The 23,810-nt window shown below is 33.7% G+C and overlaps 3 protein-coding genes across 4 annotated transcripts in view; 2 read left to right on the forward strand and 1 right to left on the reverse strand.

Annotated features, from left to right (window-relative positions):
• Positions 1–209: 209 nt before the first annotated feature.
• LOC128184500 (con-Ins Im1-like) lies at positions 210–7,693 on the forward strand. Its single transcript, XM_052854016.1, has 4 exons — positions 210–572; positions 4,030–4,090; positions 5,990–6,247; positions 7,337–7,693. The coding sequence occupies exons 3-4, from the start codon at positions 6,034–6,036 to the stop codon at positions 7,606–7,608; spliced, it is 486 nt and encodes a 161-aa protein (XP_052709976.1). The 5' UTR covers positions 210–572; positions 4,030–4,090; positions 5,990–6,033; the 3' UTR covers positions 7,609–7,693.
• A 2,349-nt stretch (positions 7,694–10,042) lies between these two features.
• LOC128183433 (CAAX prenyl protease 1 homolog) lies at positions 10,043–15,625 on the reverse strand. Its single transcript, XM_052852420.1, has 10 exons — positions 15,469–15,625; positions 15,024–15,170; positions 14,788–14,874; positions 14,031–14,147; positions 13,210–13,362; positions 12,771–12,912; positions 12,374–12,489; positions 11,750–11,905; positions 11,244–11,384; positions 10,043–10,307 (listed from the first exon to the last, which is right to left on the reverse strand). Exons 1-10 carry the CDS (start codon positions 15,589–15,591, stop codon positions 10,089–10,091), a joined length of 1,401 nt encoding a protein of 466 aa, XP_052708380.1. The 5' UTR covers positions 15,592–15,625; the 3' UTR covers positions 10,043–10,088.
• A 132-nt stretch (positions 15,626–15,757) lies between these two features.
• LOC128183432 (inositol polyphosphate 5-phosphatase OCRL-like) overlaps positions 15,758–23,810 on the forward strand; it is a 35,174-nt gene continuing 27,121 nt past the window's right edge. The window contains exons 1-7 of one of the 2 annotated variants that reach the window (XM_052852418.1): positions 15,758–15,986; positions 17,293–17,375; positions 18,385–18,485; positions 19,397–19,447; positions 20,420–20,527; positions 21,838–22,122; positions 23,356–23,452. In XM_052852418.1, coding sequence (XP_052708378.1) covers positions 15,933–15,986; positions 17,293–17,375; positions 18,385–18,485; positions 19,397–19,447; positions 20,420–20,527; positions 21,838–22,122; positions 23,356–23,452 — 779 coding nt within the window. In that variant the 5' untranslated portion in view covers positions 15,758–15,932. The remainder of the gene's footprint in view (positions 15,987–17,292; positions 17,376–18,384; positions 18,486–19,396; positions 19,448–20,419; positions 20,528–21,837; positions 22,123–23,355; positions 23,453–23,810) is intronic. The other variant, XM_052852419.1, reaches the window with a different exon arrangement.

Consider the following 23,810-nt stretch of genomic DNA (forward strand, 5'->3'; position numbering starts at 1 on the left):
ATAATCAAAAAGATATACTTGCTTGTAGCTGAGTGTTTTTGAAAGCACAAGGACATCTTGTTTTTGTTTTGCTTAAAAGAAAAAAAACCCAGTGAATGGTCGTTGACCGTTGTCATTTGCTGGAGACGAAAAGCACAAAAACATTTTGGACGTCGTTTATTTGGTCGCCATTTTGACACAGAAGACTCAGGAAAGAGAGTCTCATTAATCAAAAAAGTAAAATAAAAATGTTGACAATGGGATGAGAAGTTCCGGGATTTCGTGACATCATGAGGTTTATTATGTAAAAGAACCCGAACCGTGATGACATCATAGTTTCCGGATTAATCCATTTTTTTCCCATCCAGGAAGCACATGAATCAAGAAATGTGTATTTAATTTCAAGATTAGAATATTGTTTATACAGGAGATTGTGAAAAGTTTGTAAGATTTCTTGTTCTCAATCAAGAGACGTTTTCATGTTTTTCTGCAAGTTGTGTTTTGAAACATAAAGACATATAAATGCTTCTAACCGTACAGTCCACAGACAGAAGGATAGGCACGCTTTGGGTGTGAGGATTATTAATTCAAAGGTAGGTGCGTGATTTTATGGCATTGATATTTTTATTTGATTATATTTAAGCCTCTGCAAATCTATTGCTCTAAGAAGTTGTTACATTTCTGGTGAAAATCTACAAAATTAGTAAAAATCTTCATTACACTTTTGAACACAGTAGTAGTAATTATGACCATTAAACCGAGAGCGAATTTTCATGCCGCCCCCCCCCCCCCCCACTTTTCCTCTGAAAAAGTCCGTTCGAACTTTAATATTTGGTTTTAACCATAGCAACGTATAGAAATAATACTCGTTTTGGAGTATGATGTTAATAAATCAATTTATCAAAACTGAAATTTTAATTAAATCAACATTTTAGGTTGATCTTGCTGGTAGGTCATAAGTTAGTTTCCTCAACTAATTTAAGCTGTCAAGCACTGGTTACTGAAACATGTGTATTCGTGAAGAATTTATACGTTTACGTTACGTTATCATTCTTTTATTTGCAAAATGTACCATAATTTTCTATAATTATAACATAGTTATAATTATAAGGTTAACATCGTTTATACATGTAATATAAAAATGAGAAATCTTGACTGCAGCACTGTAGATCGGGTATACTGGCTGTTGAGTCATACAATTCCATTAAAGCAAAAATAAAAGCTAAACAAACAAAAAAACAAAAAAAAACAGGCTTATTGCAAATCGATCTAGAACCATTTTAACAAGACCTTGGACTTTCAGTAGGGCCTAGCTCTCTATTTCTTGCGTCAAAACAAGTTTAAAATGACGCGATTTCAGCTAAATATGCACCGATTGGGTAGTCTTATCTCATAAAAGCCAGATAAATCTTGTTAATTCCAAAAAGTCTTGGCTGAGTAGCACTACCAATATTAATGAAAATGACAGACCTACGTCACAATGCTGTTTGATACATCACACTACCCAAATTCCAAGCTCTTATCAAAATGGTTCTAATTCATGCTTCGTGCTAGGTAAACCTGATATGTATTGTAAATGGAACAAAAATCATGAAGACATTGATTATGTTTCGCTGAATTCATCCCCTATTGACATCAGCAAGTCTATAAAACCGCTGCCCAACTTTCGACAAAATTAGTTGTTAAATCTGCCACATTAATCTGCAAACAAACTACATCCTTGGGATGAGGATGGAAAAGAGTTGTTGAGACAAACGAGGTAATCTTTTAAGAATGAGTGGTTACCAAACATATACAAAAAAAATTTAAAGACAATTTGCAGACTGATAGGAAGGGCATCCATATAGAATCACTTAAATGATGTTTTTCTTTTCAATTTACATGTCTGATAAGGTGCTATGTAGCAACATTAAAGAGGTTCCTTCCTCTGTTTTGGGGTAACCACTATGGGTCACCTCTAGTCTGAAAATTCTGCTTCATGAAAAAATGACAATTACAAACAGTCAACCATCTTAAAAACCCATAAAACGAGATACAAATTCAAAGCAGAGCAACACGGACCTCCAAAAAGATAGAGGTAGGATTAGGTGCCAAGGAGGAGTGAGCATCCTCCGCTGACCGGTCACACCCGCTGTGTGCTCCTTGTCACAATTGGGCATGTCATGATCAAGGTAAATGTCATGATAGGAAAAAAACTATATAAATTTCGTATAATAATTCTGCTCGCACATTTAAAATTTGACAATGCCAAATATATTATTTTGAATAAAATTGTTAAAAAAATTACAAATTTACAGAGTTTAATAAGTTACTGTCTTTTGTGGCGGTATGTATTCAAAAAGAAAATATACATTTTAATTTCATAACTCAATAGATTTGAAGTAGTGGTACTTTAGGTTCCTAAATTTCAGTGCATACCAAACATCCAGATAATTAAGTCTTAAGTCTAGTTATTAATAAGCAGACAGGTACATCATTATATTATATGACGTATGTGACACCTTTACACGATACATCTTCTCATCATGAATTTGTAACATGTCTAAGACTTCATAATACGCTAAAATTCATCGATTTCAAAAGTTTGATTGCAGTTTCATCCATATCTAGTTACACCGAGAAATAAACATTAAGGTACAGGCACTATTTGTACAGTAAACTGGTATTTGAAAGTTTATCGTTTAGTCAATGAATTAGTAACACATGGGCGGTAGTGTGGTTTTTTTTTTTTTTGTTTTTTTTTTTTTTAACATTTTTATTCTAAAAACGCTAGATCTGCCCTTTTCTCTTCTTTTATATATAAAAATTTACATATCATATTACGTAGCTCAGTGAGTGTGTATTTTTTTAATTAAAATGTAGGTACGCATGGTGCCTTTCACGTCAATACCAGGAATAGAATGCATTGGAACCCCAAATATCTGAAACTATTACAAATTGCCGAATTAATTGTTATATGACCGATCAATGGCCACGGAAATAGCTCTTTGGTCTTCTTTAAGACACTCGAGCCAAGAACAGCTCTATAAAGGTCGTATAACTCGATCGTTTATGCATAAGCAGCATGTCGGCATTCCCCATTGTATTTTTTACTTTCCTACTGTCAAACATGGCACAATTTCTCTTAAATTCACAAATACTTGCTGAGAGGGCAGTCCCGTAGCATTGTTTTTGAAAGTGATTGGGGGGAAGGGGAGACTCGTCCAAAAAATCTGCACCAGCAAAAAAAAAAAAAAAAAAAAAACACTTCTCAAAATCACAAAAATCCTATTCCATGGGGGAGGGGGTGTTAATGGGTAATATAGCATACCTATAACTTCAATTTCAGTGCTAGTGTTCCTTTTCTTTTTTTCATTTCAATTTCTTTACATGTCCCAAAAAGCTGGAGGGGGGGGGGGGGCAATATTAAAATCAAGTTCAATTAATAAGCAGCTGATCTTTGAAGGTGGAATAATACACGTTATTTTTAACTGTTTTGACCCTACTTTATAATACTTACTGTAAACCAAATTTCATTTGTGTGCAAACAATTTCGCGAGGTTCGCAAGAGCCTCAATGTCGCGAATATTTGTCGCCGCGAACCAGTCCTCAAGTGTGTCTGATAATTTTAAACAAATATCACTCATCTTGATGGCAAGCTTATATTTAGTCACTGCTAACCACATCGTTAAAAGATGGTGTCGCGAATGAAAAATTGTATACACAGGAAATCAGTCTGTTATATATGTAACTATAGCAACTTCTTTCAAAAATCAAAATATATGTTATACTGTGGAATCATTAGATTTCGTGGTGGCTCAATTTTCGTGGAATTCGTGGGTACCTCTCATCCACGAATTAACATCCTCCACAAATTAAAAAATTAGGGTAACAAGGTCATATTTCCTTTGTAGGTTTAAGAGAATACACGAAATCGCGTCCCCACGAACCTGTAAAATTTAAGCAATCCACGAAAATTGGCCCCCACGAAATTTAATGATTCCACAGTAATTTATTTCACTAAAATTATGACTCCATATTTTATTACATCGGCATATTGATGTGTTGCAGATCACTCAACAGATTTTGCTATGCTTACAACAACGTGGGATACAAGAAAGCGTTAATTAGGGTAAGTCTTATTGGATGGAAAGTTGTTAACGACTTGACGATGAGTTTAGTACACTACAATCTCAGGAGTATCCATAGAATGACATTTATCTTCTTCAAAACTACTAACTAGTACCCAGTGCATCACCTCATTGTAAATGTTATAAGGTTGCCAAATCTTATTGTTATACTTTCATGTTAAATACTGAAATCTGATTGGTTAAGACGCAGTTCATAATCCATTCTATTACCCTCAGCGTTAGCAACGCACTTAGCAACGGGTAACATTACAAACATTACATGCGCAAAAATTATGCGCGTACGGTTCGCTGTAGCATTCACGTTATTCCTATATAAAAACAGTAAAATTTTCTTAAAAATTAAGACTTTCAGTATAACAAAATAAATAGTGCCTGTTTGGGAGCATAACAGTTGAAATTGACACCCCTCGAAAACCATTGTCAACCGACGCTTCGCGTCGGTTGACAATGGTTTTCTCGGGGTGTCAATTTCAACTGTTACCCTCCCAAACAGGCACTATTTATATAATGATATTCACAGTATTGATTTGAAAAAAAAACCAAAAAATAAGTTTTGTAAATACAGGATACCTTTTCTAACCATCTTAGTTGTCACTGTACCAGTCACTGCACACCAGTGGTTTTTTGTTTAACTTTATCCTTTTGTTGTCTGCTAGATGTAAAGAACATTTCTTACAGATTAAATGTGTTTTCGCCAGTTGACGAATATAGCCCCAGCCTTACACGGTATCTGAACCCACCCACTAATTAGTCAATTTGATAGATTTAGTTAAGGAGGTTAGATTAATAACAACCTACTTATCGGATCTACCTCAGAATGTTAAATATGACCATAAACTACTATTTACGTAAGAAAAATCCAAATATATTAGCTTTAATTTTAAATATATTCCTAAATCTGAAAACAGAACCTTTCTTCTACTTTAATATATTTTTAAGTATGAGATTTATACCATGTACAGTTTACGACCATTTTGCTCACGTAAAACTCCATTGCTAATCACAGCCATATATTTATCCCAATTTGCTGCTAGAAAATGCTTTAAAAATATCATTATAAGTAACGATGCTTCATCTTAACATCAGAACCACTTATGAAAGGTTGAGTCAATACACATGTGCTGTCTTGTTCTATAACCGAATTTGTGACTTTTAAAAATTCAATGCAGTTTAACAAAATTGCTAAAAAAAAGTCCTATTCTATCACCGGAATATTTTAGGATACTGTTGGGGTACAGTAGAAGCGTTCTACTTTGTAAGCTATAGAGCCCCAATTATCATTCAAATCATCAACACAAACCCTGTTAATCATAAGTTTGGTACATGTACATATCTTCTTGTACATTTTAGCAATAAAAACAGCTGCCTGCGGGTGGAGGGTCAACTATATATAAAATACCATCACTTGGTCAACTAATTACCATCAGATCTATATATAAAATGGTATAAATAAAAAAATATATAAAGTCATTAATTTTATATTTTTTGAGGCCATACACTATTTTGAAAAAAAGCCAAAATACCTTTATACATTGAGTACAATAGAAATCTTTTCACAACATACCGATAACTAAGTATAGTACAGGCTCACTCTTTCACCAAAACCCATATTTCTTAAACTCAACTGTAACAGATTTTACCCAAAGATTATTGGTCTTCGGTTGTACAAGTAAGGATAATAAATTTCAAAATCAATGGCCTCCTTCTTCTTCAGGCGTCAAATGCAATTATATTATCTTGGTGTTCAATGACGAGACACTGAAAGTATTCAATGACATTATAAATTACGAACGACATTTTTTTCATGCGATTGCAGACATTTATTAATTAATTCAAAATTTCTATAGTTCTATGTTAACTAATATGCTTTTCGACTATAGGACTTTGCTCCCGGGAACTGAAAACTCCCATTCCATTCTAAAGGATGACGTCAGAAACCACGTGGTTCATTATCTCCCTTTGTTTGCTCCAGATGGTTTGCCCTGTCTTAAGCGGGTTTGAAAAGGTGTGCACGTTTGAGACGTACAGGCGCGGCGTGCACCAGCAAGGCGCGTGCGGGGACAACCTGGCGGACATGCTTAGACTTGTTTGCCGTAAATACAAGCGGTCGGGTGGAACGCGACCAGACAAAACATATGGTAAGTGAAACCTTTGTTCCAACGTGACGAAAGTTAACGTATAACTTTCGTCACAGAAAATGCGGATAAAATGAAGTAACGGTCATTGTTTAATCAGCGTCATTTAATAATACACCACCTAGATCAGTTTTGCCCTGCATGTAGTATGACATACACTGGCGTCGGAAGCAAATTGAAAGTGGGGGGGGGGGGGGCTAGACTAATACTCAGAAATATTGAGAAATAAGTAATCCCCAAAATCATGGAAATTCGTAATCCGGGGGGGGGGGGGGGGGGGGGGGGGGGGGCTAGTATGCTTCTGAATCCAACTTCTCAATCTTTCAAGGTAAGTTAAGGAACAATAATCTTTCCTGCGAGAAAAAGTGTGTGGGGGGGGGGGCTGAACCCTCTATCATGCTATGTTTCTATAGGTTAGGTATAACTTTGCAAGAAAAGTGAGGGGAGAAAAGCCCCCCCCCCCCCCCCCCCCCCCCCCCCCCCCCCCGGTTCCGACGTCTATGACATATTAAGCTTTTTTATCAATCAGCAAAATATAGCGGAATCGTGAAATCAAATTTTAAGAATCCAAAATCAAACGGAGTACAAGTCCTGAAATTGCGTTGCCTCGGGTTGACAACGTCATTGGTTATAACGCATCACGTGATTGTCGTCCATGCGCGGATCTAGGAGAGGGGTTGGGGGGGGGGGGGGTTCCGGAACCCACCCCTCCTCTTGCAAAATTAAGATTTCTTTAAATTACATTATAGAATTACCAAAAATATGCCTCGGAACCCCTGGCAAATTCAACTAACCGTCGGACCCCCCCCCCCCCCCTAAATTTTTTTTTGATCAGCTTAAGCATATGCACTAATTCAAAAAATGTTTTAATTATCGACATGCAAAACAAAAAGCTTATCAAGCCTAATTGCCTCGCCCTCTTTGGAAATAACTTAATACGTTATACTGTCATAGATGAGAGAGAGAGAGAGAGAAAGAGAGAAAGAGAGAGAGAGCAACCTTGAGAATGACAAAAATTTTCAAATAGACACACATTTCAAAATTGACAAATATAAACTTAAATGTGTAATAGATGTACTTATTTTCTTGCAGATGTGCTGAAACGTGCGAATTTCACAGGTGGCGGGTTAAGCCCGCCACAAATACAGGCAAGATCCGCTCCCTGGAAGTCGGTCTTGAAGAGAATGATGGTGTCCAAAGAGAAAGCACTCGCCTTCATCGCCAACAATCTGGATTTCCATCGCCGCAAGAAGAAAGGATCTCCGTATAATTTAGATAAACGCTATGGCGACATCAATATCGTCTGCGAGTGCTGTTACCATAGCTGCAGTGTGGCGGAGTTTGAGGATTACTGCGCAGAGTGAAAACTATTCTGCTGGACATGCGGATGCGCATTTTTTTTTTAATTTTCCCGTTTGAAAGATTCTGTATAAATTGGACTATATTTCTTTCTCTTTTTTATTTTTTTCCCGAATACAATGATGCAGATTGATTTATTTGAATCAAAAAAACTGTTTCTACTTAAATTATACGTACTCGAAACAAATTTAATTTAAAATGTAAAGCAAATGTAGATTAGTAGGGAATAATGCATTTATTAATTCTTTCGCTGTTTAGCCTGATTCAGATACATAGATTTAATATATACTGCATATATAGTATATTGTTTTGTCTTGAATGTCATTTCTCTTGTATGAAAATTTTAGGTCTCACAACATAAGTGCGGTCTTCTGGATTTTTTTAATAATCGTGTATAGGTCTAGCTATTGAAAAAGTTCAAAGGTTGGCTCTATAATGATACGTAAACAGTCAATCAAAAACTTTGATAAAGTTAAAGAAACAACTCAGTTGTCAGTCAAAGAACATATACTGCACAATTGGGAATATTGGGAAAGGGCGGGGGTGGGGGGGGGGGGGGTGAGGGTAAGACAATTCACCAAACATCGCAAATTTTTCTTTGATTTAACAAACGATATACACTGTACATTTCGTTTACTCATTTCTTGGCGGAATTTTGCTCGCGATTTCAACTTGTCTTAACCAAGCTACCTACGTTCATTTATAGAATGTACTTATGTATATATTTGTTTTTAACATAAACATCAATACATGTTCTAAACATGCAGCAGCAAATACTGGAGTCGGGTAGGGCAGTGAAAATATCACTGATCCTAGTAGTCGTGCAATTTATTGTACACCTTCAAAGCGCTATTTTTACTTACTAATTTAATGTGTTTAATTAGAATCTTAATCTAAAAATATTACGTTAAAATGGAAACGAGTATATATACATGTAATTACGTATCGCCCCGCTACGTAAAAAAATATTCTATTCACCATTTAGCATGAAAATTTTTATTTCTACATTAGTTTATAAATAATAATTCTATTTATATATATACATGTGTAACTCACTGAAAAATAATGAGGCCTACCTTGATCAATGTCGTATACAAGCATAAATGAATGAATATGAATAGTTGAATGGCCAATAAAGATATTGCAACTTTATACATCTTCTTACTTTATCATTTTTTTTAGAATTCGAGACATTTTCCATATAAAATAGCGGCCTTTTATTTGGATGAAACATGCAACTATCATGCTTAATATGTCCAAACCTGATCCCGCTAAATTCCAGTGTTGCTATTTTTAAAAATCTTAATATTCATGCATACTCCATAACCTATATCCAAAAAAGTTTTTAGTAATGGTATTTTACATGTACATTGCCCAGATATGCTATGCGATCGAAAATTGAGATGAAAACGGCTGCGTATTTAAATGTTAAATGAATTGAAACCGTTCTCATCTAGATTGAAGAATTTGGCGTACACCAATACACCACTCAACCATTATCATGAAGAGAAACGCTATGGCACGGTGGCACCATACCACTGCCTACTCTCTAATTCACAAGACGAAGAATCTACAATAAAACATAATTACTTTCCATTTTTAAAGAGTTACCGAACCTTGCTGAGGAGCAGACGCCATTAAAATAAAAAAAAAATAAACCTATGAAAATTGTAATGTAAATAACACGTATTTTGACCATACTGCACAAACACTTTCCTTGGATGCAGTTGTTGGTTGCTTATACCAATTGGAATTATAGGAGGAAAAGCTTTATTATGTTTCACAACATAATTATAAACATCCCCTTGATGAACACTTCATATAATTTCAGATCACATGGTTCAAGACAAGAAATCATAATTTGACCCCCCCCCCTCCCCCCAATTTCCCCTCTTTAAAATATCCGGAATAAGGGAGTATTCTACTTTTTTTTATAATTCTATATGTGCAATGTAAAGTGCCTACAAACAAAACATAAATATAAAATATGTAAACATGTACTCATATAAAGAAATAAGACCAATATGAAGTACAGTGTACAAAAACACAACATCGTATCAACAAAATTTCACATTTATGAGTCGTTTATTTCACAATTTTTTTACATGTACACATTAAAGACATAAAACTAGTTATGTTTTATTCCCTTCAAAATAAGAACTACTTCTTATAAGGCAAAATAAGTGAACTTAGAATAAATAAAATCATGCAGGTCTTTCAAATTTCAAAATTAAAAAATAATCCTTTCTTTAATTTTGGGTTTTTATCATTTTGTACGATCTTGATAGCAACATCCTATAGCTACATCTCTCTCTCTCTCTCTCCCCTCTCTCTCTCTCCTCTCTCTCTCTCTAAAATAAAAGAGAGAGAATTTAATAGTTGTATAGCTAAGAGTTGAAGTTATAAGAAACAACAAACGCATGTAAAAAAAGAAATCCCTAAATGATTTATGTCTTTAATCAATCAATTTCTATCCTTCACAAACTTATTCCACTTTCTCCATGGCCTTCAGTCTCTCCAGTAGAGGGGGATGGGAGTAATTGAAGGTCGAGTACAGCCAGTCGGTGACCGGGAACCCGAGATTGTCTTTGTTGAGCTTAATCAGAGCCGATTTGAGCTCAGTGGCTCGCTTCAGCTGCTTGGCGAAGAAATCGGCCTGGAACTCACAGTGTCTGCTCCATATGATCATGATAAACCCTAGGACCTGCAAATGTAAGAACATGGACACATATCAAGCTAATTCATCTCATGTGGAAGTGAAAAACTAGTCACTAGGATTAGACTAAATGGGATAACACAATGAATGGATTTCATGAATACAGTAAAACATGGCTATAACAAACACGTTTTTAATGAATTAATGTTTACAGCGAGGTGATTTTGATTTTGATTTTCATTCCCGTTACTTTTTTACATGTTTTGAACTTGACGGATATAAGAAAATACAATTATAGCGAAGCAAAATCGCCCATCCCTGGCACCTCGTTATAAGTGAGTTTTACTGTACTGATATACTTTTAACGAACTATAATTAGTGTGCAAGAAAAATTCTTGAGGTTCATCACAACTTTGTCTTTGCTTATATTTCTAGCAAATTAGTCCTTAAAATGACTTTTGTACTTGTCTTATGATTTTTTTTTCATTACATTGGCTCAATGGCCTGAATCAGTTTATCGCTTGTGAATATGAAATAGAGCTGTTGCATAAAAGCTGATCATCAATACCCTGTAGCTAATCTGCCTTACATGGAAAAGTTATACAGATTTTATGGTAGACTTAAATAGGCAAGAAAATTTAATTGATTTCATGGTTAAACCCTACCCATTACTTACAACCTTTACAAATATTGATAAAAACTTAATACTTTCAAAATAAATCATTCAGAGAGGAAATACTTCCACCTATTGGATGTACTAAAGAATATGACAATTTAAAGGGGATACTAGTAGCTCATAATGACAATTGATATGATTATGTTAATTGTGTGAGAATATATATAAGAATAGGGACATTCAAGAACAACCTAATTTAAATCAATTCCAACTTCTTAGACATCAATTATTCATTAATTAAGATGGCTTACTTTTATTACAGTGAAACAAAAACATTCTATACATAACAGAATCTACACAACACATACCTCATTGTACGGCATAAAGATGTACTGGAACGTTATCATCATTCCGATCAGAGCGGGCTCCGTGTCGAAGCCGAATGCGCGGAAAATCACCACTTCCTTGGACAGGAAGGCGAAGACCATGAAACACAGGAAAGTGTTTAGCTGGAAGACAGATCAGGCAACAACATAAATAGGGGATGCTTCCCATGTCTGTTGTACAGTGTAATTGTATTTTCAATTTTCTGTTCTTATCATAATAAGCTGCTAGTGACCAAAGGAAAACAAGTATATTATTTCTAGATATATATTCTGTAAGTTTACTTTAAAAACTTTAAAATGTGTTCTTTGATGTAAACTTGATGTGAGTTTGAGCATAGCAAGCATTGCAGAAAATTCATAATTATTGACATGTTAGCAAGACCTGAAAAACAAAAAGGGTAATATCCTTCTGAAGGACAATCAACACCTTTAGCATTCATTTATTTTCAACTGCACAAACACAGAAAATTCAAACTGTTGTACTATACCTGAGATATAAAGAAGTTTTTAAGAACATGGTTTAGACTCCAATGACCTAGTTCATGGGCTAACACAGCCAGAATTTCCTCTGTGTTGCACCCTGTCTTTTTCTTTGGTTTTTCTTCAGATTTTGCTTCTTCTTTCTCTTCTTCCTTGGCTTCAGTCTGCAGAAAAAAAATTGAAAAAATAGAGATGAAAATATATCTGGGACTTCTTACTAATTTTGACATATCCTGGGTATCTAAGATATCAATGTCTGAGATACCAAAGTTCAACTTAAGTTAACACCATTCATTTGATAGGTATACATACATGAACCAGTTTTTGGTGAAAGTTAACATGCAGTATAATGGGCAGATAATGTGCAGAGTCAAAAGAAACCCTAAATTAAATTTTGGAGAATATCAAGGAATATACTTTTCTTCAAACATGAATGTACAATTAAACTTCGATATCTCGAACACTGATATCTCGAATACAATGGATATCTCAAAGTGATTTGTAAGTCCCAACCACTTATTTTTTAAGTATTTCACCCTTGATATCTCAAATACTCGGATATCTTGAACTATTTAAACAGTCCCATCTAGTTCGAGATAACGAAGTTTGAATGTATTATCAATATTTCTTACTTTGTCTCCCTCGTCTGGAGGTGTGTAGTCCTCTATCAGTGTGTCAAATAAAACTATCCTCTTGTTCTTAAAGAATCCATAAAAGTAGGCATTGCTGTGTGCTGAACGCTTTGATCCTAGGACAAAGAAAATTATGATACTTGGAAAAATATCTCTTTGTTTAAACATACTGTGATACTGCTTGTGTGGGATGAAATAAATGTTTACCATTTACAACAGTCATACAGCTGGGTTAGAGAGAGATCTTAATGCTTCAAAACATACAGTTTTTAATGACCTACTCAATACTTAACAGACAGCATGGTAAAGGGGACTCTACATCTTACATCTTGATGAGGCAGAACATAGTTCTCAAAGGCTAAAGATGAAGCTTGTTAAGACCAAATTTAATTCTTACCATCCACAACATACAGCTTGGTAAGGGGAAACTCAATGCTTGCTGCCAACTCCTCTATCTTGGTCCTCAAATCGCCTTCTGGTAGAGGTGTGTATTTGTCAAAGAGTGGAGCAATGAAATCAGCATAGATGGTGATGAGAAACTGCAAAATTAAAGAACCTGGTTATGAAATTTACATTGTAAAATGTATTAGAGAGAGAGAGAGAGAGAGATCCTATCTACTTGAGGCAACAGTATTAAACTCTATATAGTTTAAAGCTAATGCTTAAATCCATTCTAACTTAAAATTACACGCATATGGTAATATAATCTTCACCATTCATAATTTAAGTTATGAGTACGATACCATCTTCAAGTTGAAAGTTGTATATGCATAGAATATCATAAAACCTTAAAAGGACTAATGGAAAACACATAAAGCTTGTTTGTAAATAATTACCAGTGAAACAACCAGCATGAATGCCCAGGCATAAATAAAGAAATAATCCCCTCCTATCTTGATGATGTAAATGAGCAGGGAGACAATTGGAAGAGCCAGGGCCATTCCAACAAATAGCTTCTTTACCGTGTCCTTCAGAAAGAATGGTAGAGTCTGCAACGACAGGTCAATGTGTTTATTAAAAACAATATCAAAGCACAGAGATCAAAGATATTTCATCATATTTCAATGCTTATACAAATATATTTTTCTACAGCTAAGCAAATATGAATATCAATTCATTTTACATGCAAACTATGTGATAAGGAATATGCCTGTATTTTGTAAATTCAGCATTTGAGCAGAAAAATAAGGCAGCAAATTAACTGTGAAACACAAGCACTACAACCATAAAAAACCTCCAAGTATTAAAGTAAAAATGATGATTCTAACTGCGCAATTAATTTCTAAACTATCAAACAATAATCTAATTTTAAAAATAAGTTACCACAGTTACAGAAAAAAATTCATTGATTCTCCAGGTTCGCTTGTCTTTATATATAATATGAAGAGTAAAATATCTTTATAATGATATTTACTGTAGATTCCTAATTAAACACGAGGAATTAATATCTGCTGAAATTGCGAGAAGAATATCTCACAAATTTTTAAATCTCACTTTTATTTTTGGACATAGTATTACTTAAACTATATGAAACAATGTTAAAAATTTGGCGTTTGGTGTTTTTGTTCTCGCAATTTGATGGAAAACAGCAACAGTATTACTTACCTAACCAGTAAATGAAGCACTGAGAGTTTTAAATAGCATGTGTTAAACAAACCTGCTTGTTGAATCCATGTTTTTCCTCCAGTACAAATGTTTCATAGAGACTCCATGGAAGGGAGGTAATTGTGGAATACAGCATGAATATCAGGATAAATGTGATCGACTGTAGGATCTGGAAAAGAAGGAAAAAGGCATTGAGTAGGCAGAATACAACAAAAGCAATTGAGTAAATTAATACACAATAGTCAGTTATGTTTTTTTTGTTCTTCACTTATTATTTCATTAGTCCTTGTCACCAAGTAATTAGTACGTTCCATAAGTTTCCCATTTCTCCTCTGTAGTTAAACATGGACTCCGAGGTACTAATTGCTTTTTTTTAGACAGCATATCCGCATGCATAGTGTTTATATTATACATGCTAAGATATCTGAGATTAGAAAGTTAAACTGTATTGACCCTTTTGCGATAACTGCGGTACTGCTCTCTTGCAGGGCAAATTGATATACTTTGCCAAAGTTTAAGCACCTACTAGGTAGATAATTAAATAACGTAATTGAAACAATTGATGTTACATCATATTTTACCAAACTATATCATTTTGCCCTGCAAAAGAGCAGTTAAAGTTAGCGCGAAAGGGTCTATTTAAAGCCAGTTATCATTACCTTATGTGCAGAAGTATAATAATGTAGAGAATTAAAGTAAGCAAGAAATATTTCCATAATTTGTAATTATTAACAAAGATGTATTAATTAATGCTGGTATTTAATTTTATAGTCATTCTAAGATTAGAAATTAAATGCTGTCATATTTACCTCATAATCGCCACTAAACCCAAAGTGAGCGATAATTCGACCAGAGAGTTTCCACACAAAGGGCAGGGCACCTACACACAAGATTACCTGTAAAAGGAAACAAGCTACATGTGTAAGGAAAACCAAAAAATTCAACTCTTATACTGATTAAATTGCATTTACAGTACAGCTCTGTAAACATTTAACAGATCAATGGACAGTAATAGGATTTTTGTCACACTGTAACTTCTCCTCACCGTCGTCTCGACCTGATGATAGAGGCCGGACCAGAAACCATACGTGCTTTTGTCCAAGGAATAAAGCCTGGCTTTGGTGAACGTCTCCTGGTCCAGGACTTTCTCCAGCTCTTTAGGAACTTTTTCTACAGTCCTAGCAAGATATCTCTGTAAATGAAAAAAAAAACCCACCAAAATGTATTGATTTTGCAATAACCCAGCTGTTTCTCAGTTTAAAGTACTTATCTGCATATGCTTGAAATAATCGTACTGATACCATTTTATTACAAAACAGTCTTCAAACATGATATCAATCATATTACTCCACCAACCCTTCCTCCCCCCCCCCTCCCCCCCCCCCCCCCCCCCCCCCCCCTTCTGATAGACATTGCAGTTCTGTAGAGCACTTTACTTAATTGTTTAAAATATATAAGTATACATCGATCTACGACTAAACAATTGTCACCTGTCTCGATGAGAGATATGACTCCCAAAAGTAAACGATCCATAGGAAAACTAGGACCGAGTAAAATATTTCCTCCTCGCTAAACATATTCTGTGTTTTCTTTGCCGATGCCGTATGTTGCATGTGTATACAAGATTGTCGATCCCGATATCAATATGGATTTCATTTTAGCATTGTTTTTTGAAAAATTTCTATATTTCTCGTAATCAACAAATTCAAGAAATACCGTTCAAAATGAAATAATAGTCAGAGAGAATTTCGTTTGTCTGAGTCTTGAGTAATGTATTCCAAAGGCATCGGGCTCGAGGTCAAGAATTTGCAACTATGACAAAAATTCAATTTCCTGTGAAAACAAAAATTGAATGTGAAAAACAAGGGGATTGGATAAGTATTACTCCAGGTAATTTCTTGACGAATTCATAAAATGGACCTTTAGAAAATTGGCTTATAATGACGAGTAAGGCATGGATATCACGCCAATTGTGAAGAAATTATTACGAGCAGACGAAAAAGTTTTATACATATCCTTTTCCATGAAATGTTTAGTTCATTCTTTAGATTAGTTGCGTACCCTATTGATAAGATAACGGTTATTGAGACAGATAAAGTAAAAACGTATATTAATGCATTTGTTGTGACATAGCAAGTGTCATATTGTATGATAAGCCGGATTCAATCAGTGATTGGTTTTTACGCAATGCATGTGTTTGTAAGTGGAGAGCACTTGCAACACTAATAAAACACGATTGATAGAGGTCAATTACGTTGATGGATATTATGTTGTCCCATAGTGTTTTTTTTTTAAGAACAAATTAGTTTTATTCATTCAAACAGTTGAACTGATGCAATAAATATTTAATCTTAGACTTTATGTATATGTATCTGTTATTTAATTAATTTGCATTTTTACACTTTTGAATATTTGATTTAAAAAACACAGATTTATGCAACTATTAAGGAATTTTTCACACCCTAGTACACTGTTTGAATGCCGGTGACATTAGCTAAAGGCACACATCTGATGTTATACCGCTACGTGTAGTAACGGATAGATGAAAGTAGGGAGATATATATTAAGTGCTTACTTCCTGCTGACATATATACTTGTACTTTTCTTCTCATATTTCCAGGAAGCTTTATGATCAATCAGATTTTATTTTATGCAATTTTAGTAACTACTGTATATGGTATAGCTGTAATACCCTGAAGTAGACTTAAACTGACCTGGTAAGAAAAATCCCCCTCCCCCAAAATCCCATACGCTATTTTGTTCGATTATTGTTATACAATGTAATTTATAAACATTGATTAGTGTTTTAGATTTGAAATACTGACAACACGGTAGTTATGATTGCTAGTTTCTATGCAAGAAAGATTGCAGTCATTAACATTTTTTTTTTAAAGGATGGGGGGCAAATTATATAATATTTTGTTATTGAGGAAAATGTTCAGGAAAAAAAAAGACAGGAAAAATCATGTTGACTTTAAGTAGATTAAATGCACCAAATAACATCCTTGGTCAGTAGTCAGTAGAACTTTAAGTAGGCCGTGCAAGTCGACAGCTAAAAAGCAGCAAATCCACTAAGGTCCCATAAATTGACAGAGCTATCACATAAATGTACTTGAATAGATAAGACTCATTTTTCACTGTAACCAGAAGTTTCCCATTTTCCCTTTAATATCCTTGTCTAACTGGTAATTTTTTTTCTCACTATTTCACACACATATAACATGTATAATTATGTTAAATTGAAAGTATGTGTACTACATGTATATATATGCATCTATATGAAGCTGTAAAAAGTTCAGTTTCCTGAACAGTAGTACTGCGTGCTTGGTCGAGTGATAGAGGACAACATACAGGCAGACCGATACATTGCCATTGTCCAGAAGCAAGCAGACACTGCGTGAGTATATACCTTCTGTGGTTGTCACATACTTTAATGTACAATGTAATACTGCAGATATTAAACCCTCTGTCTTTAAATTATTAATTCTATTATTGTCAACACAAAATGTAAAGGATTTATGCAGTTTAGGTAAATATATTAAGAATGCTTTTGTAACCAGAAAACTTCATGTATAAACTTGCCTTTTTCAAGTGACCAGTGTATGTATTGTAACATGTGTATATTAATTGTATATGTCTATGAGCTGTACAGCTGTTGACCAATAAACAATATTGTCACATAATTATTTAGAATTTCCACAGTACCACAATCGTTCTGTAAATTGTTTGAATTTCACACTGTCAAAGTTTAATTTAAGGTTTTCTGTTAGACAATTTAAGGGTCTCACTGATGAGATATAGCTTCAGTGTATAAATGTTATTTAAATAAGCATTCATATGCTTCAGTAATTAAAATTTCTTTTAGTTGTATATTTAGTGATATCAAATTATCAATGTGTATGCAAATTAGAAATAATATATTAAGTGAAATTAAAACCACTTGTTGATGAAAGTTTTATGATCTATAAACATGATAAGAGCGTGTTTTTGATATAGTTAATTATATATTTTATTCAGTGAGTAGACAATGTGTGTTTTCTATCAATCAGCTTTCAACATGTTGAAACAAGAGATAAGAACAATAAAATGCTTAAATATGTCTTGAGTAAGAACTGTATATCAAATCTTTGTGTGCTTGCAAGGTGTGTTTGAAATTTGTCAGGAAGTGTCCTCTGAATGGCCAAATCTATAAAAGCAAGAAAATGTTAAAACTTTACTTAAAATTGTGTTACATAGTTTATACTATTACATACATGTATACAGACACCTCCATTATTTTCAGGCCAAAATGAATAGGAAACACACCCTTTATTTAGATCTTATTTAGAATATTTCTTGAGAGCAGGAAAAGAAAAAAATAAACTTTAAGTTTGATTGTTATTAAATTCTTGTAAATCTATTTTCAGATTATTTTTGTTTTCTTCGCGGGGAATCCCCTGCAGCAGTGAGGGAGACTTGTCAGTGGAGGATGTGATAAAAATCAACGAGGATTTCCACCTAAGGCAAAGTAAGAGTATGCTTAAGAGGCCTAGCAATAGAACAGAACAGAGTGACACACAGACAGACACACTCACTGAAAGTGATCCCATTCCCCCCAGTACACAGAGTATGAAGAGTTCATTGTTAAGGTCTTTAGTTTGGTTAACCTTGGAGTAATGCATGCACATTCATTTGGTGATCCATTATTTGGATGATTTGGTTGGGAATGAATTTGTCTTTAATGGCTCTTCAATGTACTTGCCTTGTTTGAAGTTCAAAGTTTGGAATTTTTTTTCATTTCATTTTGATACACTTATTACATTAATTATCCATTTAAGCAATCAATTTTGATAATTATGGGACAAGAGTTATCCCTCTTTTGAGAATTTTAGTTATACTTTTTTCAAAAAAGTTGATATTTTGTCACTCAAATGGAGAAAATTGAATTATAAATTGTTGTGTATTTGAATTTATTTTGGTTTTCCTGGTTGTCAAACAAATATTTGATCATATCTTGATTTTACATATTAATGTACTCATTACTTGCTGATAGGACATACATGGCTTAAAGTTAACATGGCATGAATAAGGATTTTTGTATGATATTAATATGTAGATTTGCATGATAACAATGTGGTACAACTTGATTAAAATATATCATTGATTAAATTTTTCCATTGTCATCAGGATCATTAATAGCTTATAACTACATGAGAACAGGAAAATGTTCCTTGAGTGATGATATGAATTCTGTCGTTATGTTTGATGAAATGTTTCCTGTCATTTTATAAAATAATACAATTACAAAATGTTAGCTAACGAAATATATTCAGCTCTGTTTCTCATTCTGTTACCTGACACTCTCTCTCTCTCTCTCTCTCTCTCTCTCTCTCTCTCTCTCTCTCTCTCTGACTACATATTATAATCTCCTATTTACAGATAATGTCAACAGACAGTCTTCTATAGATGACTTTGATCCTTTGAAAAACAGTATGTATGATGTAACTACTTTTTGATGTAGATACATATTTTTTACCCACAGCTAATTGATAAGGAATAATTGGCTAACTGAAGTCATACACAGTCCGCACAAGAGTTAGCTCCCATTGCGGACTGGTATTATGATGTCAGCTCCTATACACTGATCTGGTTTAATTGATACATTTTAATGGATAGAACACTAAATTTTGTTTTTGATTGACTATATTCTGCTACATGCTATCTAATTAAAGGCTGTGGGTAATAAATATTTGTTACATGGTTTTTGGTTGACCTGGTGATTATGTTGTTTATATGTGGTCAGTGTATATTCAGTAGGTACTGTGGAATCATTAGATTTCATGGTGGCTCGATTTTCGTGGAATTCGTGGCTACGAATCTACCCATGAATTAACATCCTCCACGGATAAATAAATTAGGACTGTAAAGTCATATTTCCTTTTGTAAGTATCCGAGAATACACGAAATTACGTCCCAACGAACCTGTGAAATTGTAGCAATCCACGAAAATTGGCCCCCATGAATTTTAATGATTCCACAGTATATGAATGAGCTATGCTTTAGATCGCTCCATACGGAATTAACTGACCATGTGTAAATCATATCATTGCAACTACAGACCATGAACTGTAACGACATGTAATTATAATGCCTGTACATGTATGCAGTATTCCTGTCTTGATTTATAGTCAGCTTCATGTTTAAAATGAAAACACTTATTGATTAATTTTATTTTTGTTCTACATTGATGAAATTTTAGAATTTATTCATAAATTATATTACATGTATTTCATACTATATTACAATACTACATGTAAATCTGACTTTGTATGCTTTGGTTTAGCATATGCTTTGAAATGGAGCTGAATTATGTCACTTTGATCAAATGAAATGATATCTTTAATAAAAATACGAACAATTGATGAATATTAGATAAAATTTGTTGATGATGATATGTTACAGCTGAGCAGGTGGTGGACCTTTATATCGGGAAAAAGAACCTCCGTGTATTGTTACAGGATGCCCTGTCCGCTAAGTCTCTGATTGGATGGATACAGAAAGCACAGAATCGTAAGTGTCCGTAGATATCTACATACTAGGGCATTAAAATATTGCATCATGATAGATATCCTTTAGATATTTTAAAAAAGATTCTAGTAGTGCCAGAAATGAACGTACAACGTGGGTGAAATCCATGAACGTTAAATTTTAAATTTTTAGATTTTGTAACTTAAGCAAAATCATCTGTGACACAAAGTCAGAAAAAATATTGAGCCGACACATTTCGTTAAAAAAAAATTTCACAAACATTATCTCCCCTTGACCTGCAGTGTGTTAGAAATCACAATATTTTACCTTATTAAAATTTTTAAGTTAAGTCATGACCTTGATGTCTGCTGTAGAAAATAGGTACCAGTATTTAGATATTTACTGAGGACAAAGAAATAAAACTTTCTATTGATATTTTATCATAATGCTGTTTACTAAGAGTTTAGACTCAGTGTCTCCAAAAGGTTGTATCTTTAGAGAAATTTAATGTTCACAAAAGTTTTGAGTTTAAAAGGGAATATTCCAAAATAAATTCTACGTACAATATTATTCATTGTTTTCAGAATGCTTCAATAAACATTTATTATACCCTTTGCATCACAAATATATATTCAATATATTCATATTTTATAATCCTCTGCACCATCAACCATGTTGCTAGGAAATATATCTTTTGCCAAATTCATAAATGCACGCATATATTATATGCAAGTCTTACCAGGTAGTTATAATGGCTAACTGTTGATGTATGTCCTGTGGTTTAACATATTTTACAGAACAAACTTACATGTAAAAGGCTTTTTTTGAATGACATACTGTAGATTCCTAATTTAACGAGAGGAATTAATATCCGCGTTAAATCGCAAGAAGCTTCTCTCTCCGATTTTAAAATCCCGCTTTTATTTTTATAGGAAAAGAGTACTATAAGAATTAAGATAAAAAATTCAGTGTTTGCGATTTTATATTCCTGCGATTTGATCCAAAATGACGAGATCGCGGAATTATGTGCTCACGGAAAATAAGGAATTTACAGTAATAGAACATTATTGTAAACATTATTACCTGAGTTGATAAAATGTAAATTTCTATTTTTCTTCAATGTGCTAGACTAAGTCTACAGAAAAAATCAGTTACCCCATACAATTTGAATTTCGATATCTCGAACATCAATGTCTTTGATACCATGGATCTGTGAATTTCAAAAAGATTGGGAAAAAGTCCCAACAATGGTTTCCATAAACATGTATTTTAACCTTATAAATTTTGAATTCTTTTTAAGTTTGCTGTCCACTTGAGTTCGAGACATTGAAATTTATTATATATTTCTATAGCAAATGCACCCTCTTGGAGCCTCCCATGTAATCTCCTTACAGAACTCCCTCAAGGTGCCCCTCAGGGCTTGCCCTCCTCCTTTGCATGGACAGACAAGTATCGACACTCCCAGTCCGGCTGTCTGTTTGCTGCTAATCCGCACCATCAGGATAATCCATTCCTCCACGACACCTTTAATCCTGGCTCCACAGATAATCCTTTCCAGGAAGATGTGTTTGATCCACTGAAATACATGAATATTTCAGATGGACAGAAGAGAGTCGTAGCCACTGATAATGTTCCAAGTTTGTATTTATATTCTGTTTCATCAGTACTTGTAGTGGCTTCTAAAATGCCAGCTAGAGTCTGTAAAGTTAAAAAATTTATTAAATGCCTCTAGTTCATGCAAGACTAGTCTTCTAACATAGTTTCCTGAAGATCTTGAATGTTTTTTGTGTTACCTGGTAGATAAATAATACATACTAGGTTAAAGTTTGTTAGAATTTATTTTTAAGATTAAATCCAATATTTATCAATTATCAGTTTTTTGAATTTTAGAAAATATATTATGAAATTTTTAATAATATTTCCCTATAATAATTGTAGTAAAATGATAGTAAATTTGACAAAACTAGTTTTGCAAGATATGAGAGATCAAAGCAGATGTCAGTAAGATAATGTGTCCATCACTGTAACATGGCAACAGCTGTGTCCATAGCAACAGCTGCATGCATAGCAACAGATATACATATATTCATTGTCACCACACTTCACTGACCCTAATTACAAAATCAATCATGTAGGTTGCGAGGGATGAACAGATTACCATAAATGTGAATTTCTATGAGAAACATCTCTGTTTGAAGGAGTTACTAAAATGTATTCACTGGTGACACATGGTGCTGAAAATGGGTTGATTGATCTTATTTTGATGATAAATAAACTCAAAAGAAATTGACATGTAGTTATGGGGTCATATACATGTTCATTCTTTGTAAATGAGTTCAAGACTTTGGTAAGTTGTAGAATATAGTAATTAATTGATTGGTTTAGAAAAATGATAAAAATTTGGATGTTCTCAAAGGTCAGAGTTTCCTGTGTGGAAGGTTCTATGTGGTAGTGGGGGGGGGTTAGAATTTTATTATTGAAATCAGTTACAGTAGATTTCTATTTGATAATCTGCTGAATGATTCCGTCTATGGTAAAATCCTAATGGAAGGATATTATTAGTTTTTCATTCATTTGTATTATACATGTCATTTTTATTTGAAAATGTCAAGTGGAGAAGTAATCTGTGGCAATTATTACATAGTTTACAAAGGCAGTTTGCTTTTGTTCAAATTTTGTTCAAATTAATTTTTTTCCAAAAGTCCATTTATATATAGATATTATATAAAATGAATGTTGTGAAAAAAGGATTAAGTAATAAAATGTTTGTCATAAGTCTTGTTGATATTTATTGTTTGCATAAATACTTGGTTTCAGTATTGAATGTGATGATTGAAACTTGTAAGTTTTTTGTTGTTGTATTTTAACAGGGAGACAGAAAGCTATGTCAGCAGATATGAATACAGGGGAAACAATGTCAGCCTTACGTAAAACAGAAAGTAGAGATTCTATCGACCTGATTGGAGAGTAAGTTAAATATACATTACAGCTATAACAGATTTATACCTTACCATTAGTAAAGATTTGTAAAGATTTGAAAACATAGATGATAATGAACATAATTATCCTAGCATGCAGCAGAATATTCATCAAAATATACATATATTCATACATGTGTATAACAATGGTATCACCATGGGACATTGAAAACACAGAAAGGGAAGTAACTGAGAAATTAACAATATTTGAATAAACGGTGGAGATTTTTCCCAAAATTACACGTCAGTTAATTCTGAACATTTAAGTATGATATAATTGCATAAATTTGTGCTGACATAACACCATTAAACTTTGAACAACTCATAATCATGGCAGCATCAGACAC

The sequence above is a fragment of the Crassostrea angulata genome, chromosome 5 (genome assembly GCF_025612915.1).
Source record: "Crassostrea angulata isolate pt1a10 chromosome 5, ASM2561291v2, whole genome shotgun sequence".
Lineage (NCBI taxonomy): Eukaryota > Metazoa > Mollusca > Bivalvia > Ostreida > Ostreidae > Magallana > Magallana angulata.

Bases quoted from the DNA above. Each gene is read 5' to 3' on its own strand.
- LOC128184500 (XM_052854016.1), top strand. From the start codon at position 6,034: ATGACGTCAGAAACCACGTGGTTCATTATCTCCCTTTGTTTGCTCCAG. The intron at 6,248-7,336 runs GTAAGTGAAACC...ATTTTCTTGCAG, and splicing joins GCGACCAGACAAAACATATG to ATGTGCTGAAACGTGCGAAT.
- LOC128183433 (XM_052852420.1), bottom strand. From the start codon at position 15,591: ATGCAACATACGGCATCGGCAAAGAAAACACAGAATATGTTTAGCGAG. The intron at 11,906-12,373 runs GTAAGAAATATT...TTTTTTCTGCAG, and splicing joins CTCCAGACGAGGGAGACAAA to ACTGAAGCCAAGGAAGAAGA. The intron at 10,308-11,243 runs GTATGTGTTGTG...TTACATTTGCAG, and splicing joins TCTTTATGCCGTACAATGAG to GTCCTAGGGTTTATCATGAT.